The sequence below is a fragment of the Simochromis diagramma genome, unplaced genomic scaffold (assembly GCF_900408965.1).
Source record: "Simochromis diagramma unplaced genomic scaffold, fSimDia1.1 OVJJ01000150.1, whole genome shotgun sequence".
NCBI lineage: Eukaryota > Metazoa > Chordata > Actinopteri > Cichliformes > Cichlidae > Simochromis > Simochromis diagramma.
Genome location: NW_024387083.1, coordinates 505,735 through 520,801, shown reverse-complemented (window position 1 = coordinate 520,801; position 15,067 = coordinate 505,735). Strand labels below are relative to the sequence as shown.

Sequence of the window (15,067 nt, the reverse complement as noted above, 5' to 3'; positions counted from 1 at the left end):
GAAAGCAAATACTGTTTATACCGTCTATTCAGGTTCCCCTCTGCTTCAGGATGAATGAAAAACGAGCCTCTTAGCAGAGAAGTTCTGGATTATCTAACATGTCAATGGTAACGAGCAGGTTTCACGATAGGACATGTTTTTGTACTGACTTTAAGATCAACGTTATATCACATGATCACATGGTCAGAATTCATAAGCATATGGCGGCATCCTATGTCACAGGTCGTTATGTAGATCATAAACAAGGTCGGTGTAATCACAGAGTTAATTAGTTAACAAGAGCACTCAGACAGCGCAAAAAATAAAAAGTGTGTTGTACAGCTGTCTCTATGCCCTTTTATGTGATGCATTACTCAATATGTGACTTTTTTAAGGTCAACTTTGACCTCTGGCACTAATAATAAAGGTCGAGGTCAGATGCTTAGCCAACTTGTAGGTATTCATGTCCCTTAAGGCCTAGTATTTTGTAAATTTTGAAGATGACCCATCAAATAAATTGTGAGTAAAGGTTTTACTGATTTTCACTTTTGGTGTGCAATTGACCTGATTTTCACCAATCAGCTCGAGCTGTTATTGGTATCTAGCATCACACATAATTTGAAAATGATATCTCTGAAACTGTGGATGCTAGACTGCTAACAAACAGACAAACAAACAAACAGACCTGATTATGTACTGCCTCCCTAGCTCCAGATATCTAAAGGTCATAGAAAGCATGAGTTAGACCTATGCTTTGTTTATGGAAGACATATTAAAGGGATTATTGGGACCAAAATTAAATTTAGGGTTTTTTTCTCTGTCCTGTATTTATCCCCTAGTGTTTTTTGTCAGTTTCACAGTTTTAAAGATATCAGCTGAAGGGATGTCGGCCTTCTCTTAAATATAAAGGATATAAATGGGACTTGATTTGGCACATTCACCTAACAAACAAAAGATCCCCAGTTTGATCCCAGGAATGGACACAAACTCCTTCACGGTTGTGTCAGGAAGGGCAAATCTGGCAAATCAAATATGTGGCACCACCTGCTCTGGTGACTCTTTTTTTAATAAGGGAGCAGCTGAAAGCAGTTTTCTTTCATGAGGGAAAAAGTTCCAAAAAACACATTTGAAAAATTTAGCAGTAATGTCTCGCTGTTGTACCCACGAGCCTCTCCTGAAGGGAGGATGGATGCTTTCTTCGGCTGACTGATACAATTGCTGGGTGTAGTTTGATAGAAGGAAATTGGTTCCTATATTAAACTGCTCACAACAGGGATTGTGGATTTTTTAAAGTGATTTTTTATTCAAGAGAATATTCAAGAGAAAGCAGACATTTCCACAGCAGATATATTTTAAAATGCACATTAAAAGAATCTCAATGACAGACGGCACTGCAGGCTGGAGGAAAAAGCATGTAGATTTGATTTCTGGTTGGTGAACACTTTAAACTTTAGAGTGGACCTTATTTTCGGTCTTATTGTCAAGCTGCTCACTTCCTTCCAATAACATCTGTCCCAGAATACATACAACACTTTACCCTCGTCTTCAGTAACCACGCGGAGCAAAAGAGGCTGAAACACCAACCTCTCCAAAGAACAAAACCACAGCTCAGTTCCTCAAGTTAAACTTTGTTCTGAGAAAGGGAGAAAAGTTGTAGTTCCTTTGTAGTTCCCTTCTCCTTGTCCATTAACATGTATAAAACATGATGCAGACAGGGCACTCTCTATCTGCTAGCTGTCCAAAAGAGTTTTCCGGCATACGAGGGAGATTAAATTTGATATGAGGTTAGGAAAGAAAGGATACAAAAGTGTGCAAAGAAACATGAGGCTAAGAAAATGGAGGCAATGGAGACAAAGATGGAGCGCGGTAGATCGAGACAGCACACTTTCCACACATATAGCACTCGGACTGGACACTCGTGACGCTCGCCAGGGGACGGAGAGGGGGAGAAAGACACAAAGAGGGAGGGAGTAAGTGGGTTACCACAGTGGGTCAGGGCTGCTTGAAATAGCCGCCCCAATGCCTTCCTCTACCTGCCTTCCTCCCCTTCCATACCTCTGCACAGGTAGTATATTTAGCCCCAAATTTCTACAGCCCTACAGCACAAGTGGGACAGGACTGTCTCTCTGAGTTAATAAGGCGTGTGTGACTAGTGTGAGTCAAAGCTCCGCTGTGTGCTTCAGTGTTAGAGTGAGTGCGCGCACACAACAGTGAGTCATAAAAGGGAAAAAGACAAAGAGAAGCGAGTGAACCTTTGTTCGCTACCTGTGAAGTGGACCTTTACAGGCAGGGAGAATATTCCACATCTGCTCTGCACATTATCTGCAATGCTTTTTTTTTTGTCAAGTGTTTATGTGTGTGCAGCATGTGTGCAGCATGTGTGCATTTGTAACTTTCCGATCTTGCTTATTCTGCCAGCATATGAGTATGGATGTGCGTGATTGCCTTTGTGTGTGCGTGCCTTAATGTGCGAACATCTCCCTGGGGAAGACAGCGAGTCCAACCAGCAGCGTACTCACTTCCTCTCTCCCCGTTCGCTCTCTCCATCTCCCTCCTACGACTTGTTCTCTCCGTGTTATGAAAGTGACCCATGTGGGTGTTATTGAGAATGAGTGAGCGAGGTTCTGCGTTTGCGATTGTTTATGTGTCTTGGCTGGTGCGTGCGTGTGTGTGTGTGCGCGCGTGCCAGTCTTTATGCGTCTCTGCTAGCGAGGCTAAAATTCATGTAATCAAGCGTATTGCCTCTAATATTTTAGATTAGGTGCACTGGGGGCAGCGCAAGTCAGTGCAGCCCATGAAATGTGACACTAACTGCTAGAATTGAGTTAGGACAAAATGTAGGACTTCTCATCACATTCATTGATTTTCTTTTTTCTTTTTTTAAATTTGATCTTTTGTCTTTGTGAGCTGTGGCAAATTGTGAAAACGCCCTCGATGATCTCTGCGAGATATCCGGGAGCGCGCTCAGACATGTTTCGTGCAAGCGTGCGTCGCCGTCGGTCCAGATCTCGGTCCGCCGTCAATGTGAGATATGCTGCAGTTTTGGCTGTTCTCCAAGCGGAGAAGGACGCAGGTCGGATTTAGTTAGATCCAGCAGTTATGGCGGAGCTTTGCTGAAGTGTGAGAGTGTAAATCTGACCTTACAAGTGCAACATAAAGAAACGGTCTCACCAAACAGGGTTTCTTTGTTTTCTACGTGTCTGCTTTGGTTCATGTTTTTCTGTGCTTACTCAGACATTAGAGTCTGTTGTCTGCATGTGCAAGAGAGGTGGATAAATGCCCCCCTCCCCCCGTCTATTCTCCTAATGACCATTCATCTGTGGAGGTGAGAAGGAGATGGTACATTACGACGCTTTTAGTCAGGGCGATAGAGTTTATTACAGGTGGTCACACTTACAGCTCGGTGCCCACTAAAGAGAGGTTGACTGTAATGGCTTTATGTAAGAGATTAAATGTGTCAGTAAATTGAATAGCAAAAGTGTCCACGCAGGAAAAAGCAGACACGTAAACTCATCTCGTCTCTGTCTTCTGTGACTTCCGAAGGCTGCTCAAACTTTATTATCCACGCAAAGTTGGGCAAAGCCAAAGTCCTTCAGTAGCAACTCTGACAAAACATGTTCTCAACCCGTGACCTTTGGGGTCCTATTGATCTGTTTGCCTTCATTAACAAATGGCCAACGTCAGACAGCACAAGTGCAGTTCGCTCTTATAGGTTGAAGTATGAGAACTGACAACGACCTTAGCTTGGGAGCAATGTCGATTAGGAAATGTTTCAAGCCCGCAGTGAATTGTTGCAGCTGACTGAGCTGAACCTGGGGTGAGGTGCTTAACCCATCTGACATAAGAATTAGGCCCGTGTGGCAGAAGCTTGACCCGGAAAGGGAAGCTTATAATTCAAGGTATGAAAACGAACTTCAAAGAGGAAATGAACCCTTCAGGCAGCCCCTGTGTGAGTTAAATATAGCTCAGGACATTGAAAGCAGACAGTAACTTTGTTTCCCCTTTGATCTTTTATTCACCTTCACCTCCAACTTGGCAGTAACTCCAAGCATCCTAATGCGGTCCGCTCATCTCAGCAGAGCAAGAGAAAAAAGAATCACACTGGCTGCATGGTAAAAACAACAAGCAGCTGATATAACGATGCAGTAAGAGGCAAAGGGTACACAGCTTTGACTTTATATTTCTGCTGTCCAATTTATTCATTTTGTAGCGCCAATAGTTTTGAAATGGCACCTTTTATTGTTACTTCAAACCGAGCTCAGGCTGTTCTCTGAGCAGATCAGTGGATATGAGGAAGCCTCAGTACCAGTCCACACCAGCTGATGGCTAAGCTTATATACTTCATACTCATTCAGCTGGGTTTATAGAGTTGCTTTAGCCTGCCTAAAGTTGATCTTGCATCTCTAAGCCACTTTGCAACCCACCTCCACCCCCAGCTACTTTTTTCACACTGTTTTTCTTATTTTGTGTTTTTTTGGTTATGTTTGTGCCCTCCAGAGAGGGCTTTTTAACCTAAGGAAACATACTTGCGTCCAATCCTCCAAAAACACAATGCTGACTGACTGGAAAAGTGGGTCAGAACAGGGAAGAACAGCGGCCATTACCACAAATGGGTGAAGCACGAGAAATAATAATAATAATGGATTGGATTTACATAGCGCTTTTCAAGGCACCCAAAGCGCTTTACAATACCACTATTCATTCACTCTCACATTCATACACTGGTGGAGGCAAGCTACAGTTGTAGCCACAGCTGCCCTGGGGCAGACTGACAGAAGCGAGGCTGCCATATCGCGCCATCGGCCCCTCTGGCCAACACCAGTAGGCAAGTAGGGTAAAGTGTCTTGCCCAGGGACACAACGACCAGGACAGAGAGCCCAGGGATCGAACCGGCGACCTTCCGGTTACAGATGCGATTCCCAACCCCTTGAGCCATGGTCGCCAAAAGCAGAGAAGCCTGGCTGGTGGCTGTAGTGGACATTTTTCATTGTTTTTAACATTCGGGTTCAATTCAGCTCTATGTATCATATACCTTTGTTCTTGTCCATAGCTGGTTAATGGACCAATAACAACACAAGCAAGAGTCCACAGACTGTTTGTCACACTGCCCCCTGGTGACAGTGAAAAACTACAACATGTCGACAATGGTCTGCTAGGCCATGATGTATGTATGATGTGTCTAAACTGATTGTGATTGTTTTTTGGTAGTTCGTGACCTCCCTGGCAGAATATGCCAGTGCATGTAATTGGTTGGTGGGTAGTTTCTGATTTGCATTGTGCTTTTTACTCAGAGAGTAAATCACAAGGAATTTTTGGTGCTAGCATCAGACAGCAAACTCCACCAATCACTCGCAACTGGTCAGGAACATCCATTTTTATCTTTCCGTCACAACTGGTGGTTGACAGTTGGTTGGCCTCCGGGTCTGTATGACTAAGCCCTTATTTAATCAATGCTGTCTCTGCTGTCATTGATGTCTGCTCTGTTTTGTATGGGGGGTCTTGCAAGAAATGACTGCAGATGGGAATAATTTTATTTTGACAGTAGCAGTCCTGATGGAAATAAGTGCAACTGTCATATAATTTGCACATGCATGACAATGAGAAGTTTCCGTTTCCCCAGAACATTATTAGTGGATATCCTTTTTGATGATATCGTCTCCATTACATGCAGAACTGTCACTTTCTGCAAGTAATGGAGTCAAGGTGTGCAAAATTAAAAAATAAGACACAAACAGACGTATTGCATCCTTACCTCTCCCACCATGCCGTTCCAAGTTCCATTGACTTTCTTGCCATGTTTTCCATTGGTGACCAGGTAAAGGTCATAGGTAAATTTGACTGACTTGGCAATCTTCTTCAGGATGTCGATGCAGAAACCCTTACAGCAACGCTTGATGTAGATCCCTGACTCTTTTGTCTGATTGCTGCATAAAAGGACAGATGGACAATTATTTAATTAAAAATGTACATCTGTGTGAATGGCCATGAATCATTAATTGTAAAAGTGATTTGGTGTTTCTGGCACTGTCACTGTCACACCGATGAAGTGTGAAATGATTCCACCTCGGGCTCCGCAAAGCTGCCGTGGGAAATTAACATCATTCACAAGCAAATTTTAGGCAGTTGCCAGGCTTTTCATTTCTGCTTCGGTCAGTTCTGCAGTAGGTGGATCTGTGAGCTACAGTGGCAGATGGCAGGAAAGATATGTGTAAAAACTCACACTAATCTAACCTTTTACTCGGTGGAAATTATTTTTTGTCTTGTAACGCATTCTTACGTTTGATTCTCAGGCATTTCAGCATTAATCTGACACAGATTTTCTACACGTGAAATTTGAGACTCACACTGATTTGATCTGTTTCCGGCAGGGTACAGTGTTCCTCATGCACGTCCCACTAAGCGGATCCACGTCTTCCACAATGACGAACGGAGCCTCCTCCAATGTCACGATGGACAGGTGGTCATCCTCTCTGTTTGCTGGTCCCCCGTATAGTTCATAGCGAGGCCACACATGGTACTTCATGGACAGGGAACCGTTCTCCCATTTACCCACCTGGAGAAACATCGAGAAAACAAAAGAGAGTAAGTCTGCCTTTAAAATCACACACCAAGTAAGACTTTATTCATTTATGTAGTTGCTTAATAGTAATCACGGAGAGACTTGCAGTCTTTTTATTTTTGTCTTTTGTGATTGAGCCTTGAAGTGCCGAAAATAACAGTGAAACACATCAAATGGCAGAAATCAAAATAAAAACAAGAATTTGGATTAAATTTCACACTGCAGTAACTCAAGACCATAAAAAAATAACTGCAGCTCTGCAACTGCAAACAGCTCTGAAATATATCACCAGCGATCCTGCATGGTGTTCAAGCAAAAATATCTCAATATAATTTTAGAGCTTCTTTTTCTACTTTCTGTATTTTTGTGATTTTGAGATGAGAGGTGACTTTTACCTTTGACAGATTCTTTATCGGTTAAACTTTTCATTTAAAACAAGAAAATTCAAATGAAAGTTTAATATATGTACAATTGCTCCACCCACCCCAGGAGAAACCCGCTAAAATAGATGGCATATCCTTTGATTTTCATACTAAAAAATTCATAAATTTAACATTTAGAGATCCTGTCCCATTCATTAGGTTACTCTTCATGAGCCCATGCTTACATTAGTCTATTAGATGTTCATTAAACAAACCTTCCTACACTGCAGAAAGCTTAGCTGTGGGACAGACAAGCCACAGGTATTTCAAAGTTTTCTAAGCCTAACAGAAAGAAAACAGTTACTTCCTGCTCTTGGATCACATGTCTGATTCTAGCCACACCATTCTCTGGTGAACACACCACTGGAGATCCACACGGCATTTCTCTATGGGAGGTTTGTACAAGGATCTCCAACTGCCCCTAGGAGACGACCCCAAGCCAACACGCCAAACCACCTAAAGCGGCCAGTGATGCTTTTTTGACAACTTTGCCAGCCACGGCGTACAAAGCTTTCTTCAACACCAGTTAAGTAGTTCAGGTTTAAAAAAAGATAATGGCGATCCTTCTTCATCCTGCTTCCCCACTGTAGCACAAATGAATAATGATGGAAAGTCAAGCACCAAGATCCACCTGTTGTCTGGAAAATGAGTCCCTACTTTCTCTCTAAAGATACCAGGATGGCTTTTTAGAGAGGCAATAGGGACTTCTAGAGACTTCTTCTCGTAGCTTTTCCAGAAGTCATAGAGATCTTACCCCAGTTTCCTGAGTTTTAATTAAATCACATTTTTAGAAGAACCCCACCTAAAGCCACTTCCTGCTATCCCAAGTCGTGTTTTCACTATCAAACTAATAATTCTACCCTGTAACAACCTGATTTCCTTTTCTAACTCCTGAAAACAGTTTTGTCCAATAGCTATTGTGTCACCGTGTATTTTTGGTGAGAAGAATTCCAACAAAACTAACCTGTGTTTTTCTTAGATCTCCCCATTGAGACAGATTGTCAACATCTTTTTGTTTTCAAGTCTCCAGTGACTCCAGAAGTCAGAGAAATCCTGCCAGAACTCTCTGTTATGGGTCAGTCGCACATTAAAGTGACAATATGGTAACAGCATGCCAGCAAAGAGATGCCTAAAAATCACTAAATGGTGATCAAAGAAACCAACAGGTGGTATTGCTGCTTTAACCAGCGTATTACTGTAAAATTGATTAACCTAAATTCTATCAAGCCTGGCTGCCCTCCAGCTGCCTTCAGAGATTCCACATATGTGTATTTTCTCACATCTGAAGCTTCCTCCAGATGTCTTTAAGACCATTTTTAATAATGACGGTGGACAGAAGGGAAGCTGAAGGTGTATAAGGTTCCCCTGTAATTCTACTAGCTGAAGGATGGGTGGTACGTTTACAATCCCACTACTACTGAGCCATTATTTAACTGTTTTAATTATCATTAAATTTTTCAGTTCATGTCAGTTTTATTTATATAGCACCAAATCCCATCAGCAGTTGTCTCAGTGTGCCTCAGAAAACCTCAACAACCTGATGACCCACAATGAGCAATCACTTGGTGACATTGGGAAGGAAAATCTCCCTTTTAACAGGAAGAAATCTTGGGGAGAACCAAGCTGAGGGAGGGGCAGCCACCTGAGCTTGCCCCTCCCTGAGCAAGCTTTGTTTCTCTATCCCTGCCCCCACTGATATTTAAAGTTCCAATCCTCAAATCTTCCATACAGAGCAGAGAGGAAAAAGAAGAAAGACGGGACAGTGAAACCCTTCCAAGAGCAAACTATCTTCTGTTTTTCACACTTTTTATTGTCACAGGAGCTTTTCCCCGTTTTTTCTTCCTGAGTTAAGTCAGTATCTTCTTTACACAAAACCCTTTTTGTTTACTTAGCTGTTCGTGACCAACCGCTCTCCTCATCTTTAAAACAGAAAAGTCTGGGGAATAGTCTGACTCCCACAGACGGTCTTCCAAGGGTTTTATCAAAAAAGTAACAGGAGTACGACTGTTGGCGCTCGTCTCGTGATACAATATCTGAGGATTGCTACAAAGACTCACCCTCAAGCATTTATTACTCTTTATTTTCAAGATTTATGGCGTTCAAACAACCTGTAGTTATACTCTGATTTTCAGCTTCAGCTGCCTTTATTCTCGTCTGTCCACTACCTTCACTGTCCTCCGCTTCTCTGTCATCCTGACCAGAGCTTCTACCTTTTGCTTCGTCAGTCTTGTGCACGACTCCTTCCACTCTAGCCTCGTGTCTAACAGGAGAGCAGAACACTCACAGAGAGAGATGCCATAACTTTTTTGTTTTGTTTGTTCACCTCTCAACTCAGTAAGTGAAATTAATATTTCAAGAGAGTGTGTAAAAAAGAGAGGAGAGGAGAGGAGAGGAGAGGAGAGGACTGGGACACAGAGTAGAGAATGAGAACAAGGTTATTCTGAAGGGCGAGACTGAAACAGAGGGAAAGTGCAGAATTCAGATAGAGCGTAGAGGACGGGTAGAGAAATACAGAAGTGGATGGAGAGATTAATTGAAGAAAAAAAGAGATGAGAAGCAGCTAATTTTGCAGAGAGAAAGGGAGAGTTTAAAGGAAGAGAAAGAGCCAAGTGAGTGTCTGGATGACAGAGAAAGAAAGCCAGAGATGGAGCTCATTCAAATGCAAAATACAGGCTCTTCTGTAGAGGAGTGTCCAGCTGTAGGTCTGGAGGACCCTCTAGCCCTTGTGGCTCTACTCCACTGAATAAGCGTCATCAATTAGTCAATTTCCCCCGGATGGCTCTCACATAAAACCATACCTGGAGACTATGCCTGTGCCCTTTCCTCCGGTTGTGCCAAGTAGGCCATTTTCATGAGCGGAAAGACATGGGTGGAAGTGGGAATGGATCATCAGCTAATTGGACTCGGTATAATGCGAGGCAGGGGAGGACAGGGAGCTGTGGTGTGAGTATGTAAAGTTAGGTTTGCACTCTCATTAAATATGTAAATGTGCTCAAACACATTGGACTCTGGGGAGCACAAACTTGGCAAGGCTGCCTGGAGTGGACAAACTAAGGCTGTGTATCTCTGGGACACAATGCAGCCTTTTTCCTGTTGGGACAAAAAAAAAAAGGGGGGGGGGGGTAGTGAGCTGGAGCAAGTGATGGAGAGAGACAGAGATGGAGATGGGGGACTAAGAAATGAGTGGGGTGTATTGGAGGATAAGGGTTAAAATCAACCAGCCAGGGCAAAAAGCATGACTGGGTACTACAGTATACCTGCTACTTCAAAGATGCAGTGGAAGGATGGTTGTAGCTGGAACTCATTAGGATCCAAGAAAAGTGGTTCAGCTGGAAGTCAAGCTAAGAATTAAACATGAGCAAGGGAATAGGAGGAGGAGGAGGAGGAAAAGGGATGGGGTGGTTCAGGCTGCAAGGGGAGAACGGGATAGAAAGGAGAGAGAGGAGGGGAGAGTTTCACCTTGTTCTCCGATCAGAGGACAGAATATAGATTAGAGAGGCAGAAGAAAGAGAGAAATACAGAGAATAAAGAATAGGGAGAGTCAAAGGAGTCAGACTGCAGGACACAGAAACAATAGAGGGTAAGCATCAGGAAACACAGATGCATGCCGGTGACTTGGCAGGTGGTGATGCGTCAGGTTCATTTAAGGTTGTGGACACGGGATTATTGTTGCCATATGTTCACTACCATCTTCTTTTCCACCTGTGCTTGGAGACTTTTTCCCCAGTCTGTACAATGAAAAATCTGCACCTTCATTCACTGAACGGAAGTTTTACATTTAAAGTTTGACTGACATTTAGTTGTTATTCATTAAGTCGTACGTTTCGATACGCGAGTCAGCAACTCTCTCGCAGCTGAACTTTCAACCTCTCAGCTTTAAAGGCCTGTGGCACAGTGCAGTGCCTGAACCATTTCTGTGCATCAGACTCAATCTCATCTCTCCATTCTTTAGCTATAACTGCTTATGTGTGACGGTTATAAGGAGGCGGAAACCAATCCCAGTTTGCATTATGCAAGAGGAAGGATACAAACTGGGCAGGCTGGCAGTCAATCACAGAGCTGACACATAAACGGACAGCCATTCACCTCTGTGTTCACGGGCAATTTTACCACACAGTTACTCAAACCTGCATGCCTTTGTTCTGTGGGAGCGTGGAAGCGTTAGCAGAACATGCTAACAAAAAAAGCCACTGGAAGTTGGGAGTCTACTTTTGTCCACAGCAAGTAACAGTTAGAATATTATCAGTGTCTGAGCAACTTGTTCTACACACATTGTCTTAAATAATGTCATCATAATCACGGCTCAACTCAACGTTGTGTCAGTTAATGCTGCTAATGGCAGCAAGTCCAGATCACACCCTTAAGGCGTTCTTTGTTTCAACAGGACCAAAATTACATTATTTTATGAATCCATAGTTTTCAGTCATGTGATCGTCATGTGACCGTCTCAACACCCTGGCAGGCAAAACAGTACTCCAACATGACCGCAAATAGTGGACGCAGAACAAAAGTGTTGTTTTTTTCACCTGTCTTGAGTCAAAATCTATCTATCTATCCATGGAGGAAAAACGAAGGCCTTTTTAGTGACTTGTGTTCCATATTCTGCCACTGCAGAGCTCAGTGAGAATCTTAAAAAAAGCCCTCACCTCACACTGCTGCCAGGATGAAAGCTTTCAAAGTAAGGACAGCTCTCTAGTTTTTGTTGTTTTTTTAAGGTGAAGAACGAGAAATTGTTCATTGTTCAAAACGCTACAGAGCTAGCTTAAACAAATGTAAATCTTGCGTTTTGTTGGGCATTTACAAAGTAGGGCCAGTAAAGTTTCAACAGCATTAATTTGTCAAATTATTGTTGCCCATCCTCTGTCAGTTCTAAGTTTTAAATATCTAGTCTGCACGAGGTTTAGGTAAACAGAATGAACCAGAATAGATGATTCATTACACCGTATCGTTATTTATTTGACAAAATTCAAGCCAAAATGCACGGTGAGAAACTACGTAGACCACATGATTCACTAGCTTGTAGAACCACATTTAGCAGCATAACTTGTAGTAATTGTTTTCTGTATGACTTTCTCTCATGTCAATTTTGTCCCAGTCTTTTTTGCAATGTTGCTTCAGTTCATTGAGATTTGCAGGTGTTCATTCATGCACAGCTAACTTAAGCTAAGCTAAATGCAGCTAACTGCATTTTTATCAGGTTGTATGTGACTGGGCAATACTTTTCTTTTCTTTTTCGTATATTTGCTGTGCTTGGGATCGTTGTCCTGTTGCACGGCCCAATTTTAAGCCAAGCATTAGCTGTCAGACACATGGACTCGTATTTGACTCGAGAATACTTGGGTATGCAGAGGACTCATGGCCGACTCAATGGCTGTAAGGTCACTGAATTGACTTTACAGCCACCTCCACCACTGTGCTTCACAGTTGGTATGAGGTGTTTATGCTGATATGCTGCATTTGAATTTCTTCAAATGTGGGTTGGGCATTATGGCCAGACATCTCCACTCATGTCCCATCTGTCGAAAGGACATTGTTCCAGATGTCTTGTGGTTTGTTCGGATGCACCTTTGCAAACCTGAGCAGTGCTGCTGCTGTTTTTAGTGAAGGAGCTTTCTCCTGAAAACCCTTTGAAAAACCATATTTTTTCATTCTTTTTCTAATTGTACTGTCATGAACTTTAACATTTAACATGCTAACTGAGGTCTGAAGAGTCTGAGATATAGCACTTCTGTTGTTTGTAGCAATTTCTCTGAGCATTAAACAATCTGACCTTGGGGTGAATTTACTGGGACCTCCACTAAGTTTGGTGTTGGTCTTGGGAGTTTTCCACTTGTAAATAACAGAATGATCAATCTCAGATTGTTTGGAAATGACCTTATAACCCTTGCCAGATTGATGCGGAGCAACAATTGCTTCTCTAAGATCATTGATGTCTTTCTAGCCTTATACTTTTTTATTATCAGGATGTCTGTAAATGTATGAATGGATATCTGTATGTATGGGATGGGATGAAAAATGACATATTCTACTCAGAGAATACAGTTTCACTCCATATATTTACCTTGATCTCCTTGTCCCACCCAGTCTTTACAATAACTTGCTGCCTGTTAGTTCTTAAGGGTGTCTTGACATCTTTTTAGTGAAACAAACAGATTTTTTTGGAGACAGCGCATAACCAGGATTTTGTAACAAAAAAAAAAAAAAGCTGCATAACAAATAGGCAACTGTTAACCAAGTTTTGAAATTAAAACAGCTGTGGAGCAGCATTCAAATAACACATCACCACTCTGGAGCCTCTGCTGCAGTGCATTGCTCAAAGGCACCTTCACTGAGCTGATAATATCTAATCAGAGTTGCGTCTATAAGGCTTAAGGCTTAAAATGCTTGAAAAGTGAAAATCAGACGATAAGAGATCCAGATAAAAACACACAGATACTCGCGGACTTCATAGGGAACAGCTAACTCATTGCTTCTATTCATTTTAACAGTTTACAAAATGTTTTACTGTTAACAACAGAGGACAATTAGGTTAGTCAGGACTTATAATTTTGTGCACATCGGCTGTTTTTCTTTTCATTTGAGTGTCTTACCCTCCCCCCCGACACACACACAGACCGTCAGTGTCTCCCTCTGTCTCACCCTGTCCCACTGTCTCTCCTTGTTGAGCAGAATGATGACCAGCTTGGGATGCATCTGGTATCCGTCCTCACTGAACGACAGATTTCGTCCCTCAAACGTCACATTCATCAGGTACCTGCAGAAGAAAACATTGAGGAAAGAAACAGACTGACGCATATATCACTTGCTGGAATATATCCTTGTCACTGGCATTTCACAAATGTCTTATTTGTTCTATATATCTACATCCATTCAGGTTCCATTACTCAGTTCTCCAATCATTAAAGTTTTATTGCACATCGACTTATTTTTTTAAGCATCTTTTCTGACAAACCCAGTGATATTGCATAAATTCGTCATCTGCCAAGAAACAGCTATCAACTAATGTCGAACCAGCTCTTCCATAAATAGATATACATTAGTCATCAACAGAACAGCAGATGATGTCTTTAAGACGGGACTAAAGAAAATGAATTTCAGCAAATTATGTCATCCCTAAATGTCAAATAATACATTTCAATCGCTGCCAATGAGTTCACCTTTTCTGTTGTGACATTCAGTGTGAAATTTTGTGTATTTGCCCTCTGATATTTCCCCATCACGAGCTGGATGAAAAAGTTCATATCAAACCTCTATCTGTTAAATAAAAGCTACAGTCAGCAGGTAGGTAGCTTAGCACAAAGACTGGATACACAGGGAAACATTAGTCACTCAGTACTTCATCCTTCAAACGTAACAAACACGGAAATTCACACGTTGTACAAGGTGTGAGAAAAAAATTCGACATCTCCAGCATTAAAAACAATTAACAACCATATCAATCAGACTTTGAAGGCTGACCCTTATCATTCAGTCTTATACATGTACCCATCTACAGATTGTTTTGATAGTAGCTGCTATTTTCTTTTCAGACCAGTCTCTCCATTTGAGTCTTATACATCATTTAAGAACATCTGTGTCCAACTGAGTCAGCTACCATGCCTCTGATCATCGCTGGTAATGACAGCTGGTTCTGCAACTACAATATTAGAAGCAAACATGAGTTTTTACATGGATGAGTCTGCAGTGCCTGAAGGTGACGGTTAAGGTCAGCGTGGTCAAGGAATATGCTTGTTTTGTGACATTTACCAGTGCACACACTGTGAATTCATCTCACCGGATCAGACTGTCAAAGCAGAGTGAGTGCAACGAAAATGATCAGAGTGGCTTAAGTTTGCAGAGAGATTCCCAACACGTTGCGATCAATCTGAGTAAGTCTGCAACCAGTCTTGTTTCAATTGGAGACTCAGCTAGTTGTGTCCTGGTTTCATTCTTAAATTAAAAAGAAAGGCTGCCAAGCTCCTTAATCATTTTACAGTTAAATCACAATCCTGCCACAACGATGTCTCTATTTGTGGAGGAATGTCTCAAATCTCATGTTTTGTCTGGACTCTGAATGTAATTAGTTTCTGTGAATTTCTAATTAATGCGAAATTCTGTAAGCTAATTT

At 42.0% G+C, this 15,067-nt stretch overlaps 1 protein-coding gene across 4 annotated transcripts in view; it reads right to left on the bottom strand.

The window, feature by feature from the left end:
- Nucleotides 1-15,067, bottom strand: part of LOC120742428 (glutamate receptor ionotropic, NMDA 2B) — a 140,310-nt gene that overhangs the window by 29,127 nt on the left and 96,116 nt on the right. For all 4 annotated transcript variants that reach the window (XM_040045718.1, XM_040045720.1, XM_040045721.1 and 1 more), the window contains 3 exons: nucleotides 13,600-13,714; nucleotides 6,324-6,532; nucleotides 5,732-5,903 (listed from right to left, as the gene is read on the bottom strand). In XM_040045718.1, coding sequence (XP_039901652.1) covers nucleotides 5,732-5,903; nucleotides 6,324-6,532; nucleotides 13,600-13,714 — 496 coding nt within the window. The remainder of the gene's footprint in view (nucleotides 1-5,731; nucleotides 5,904-6,323; nucleotides 6,533-13,599; nucleotides 13,715-15,067) is intronic.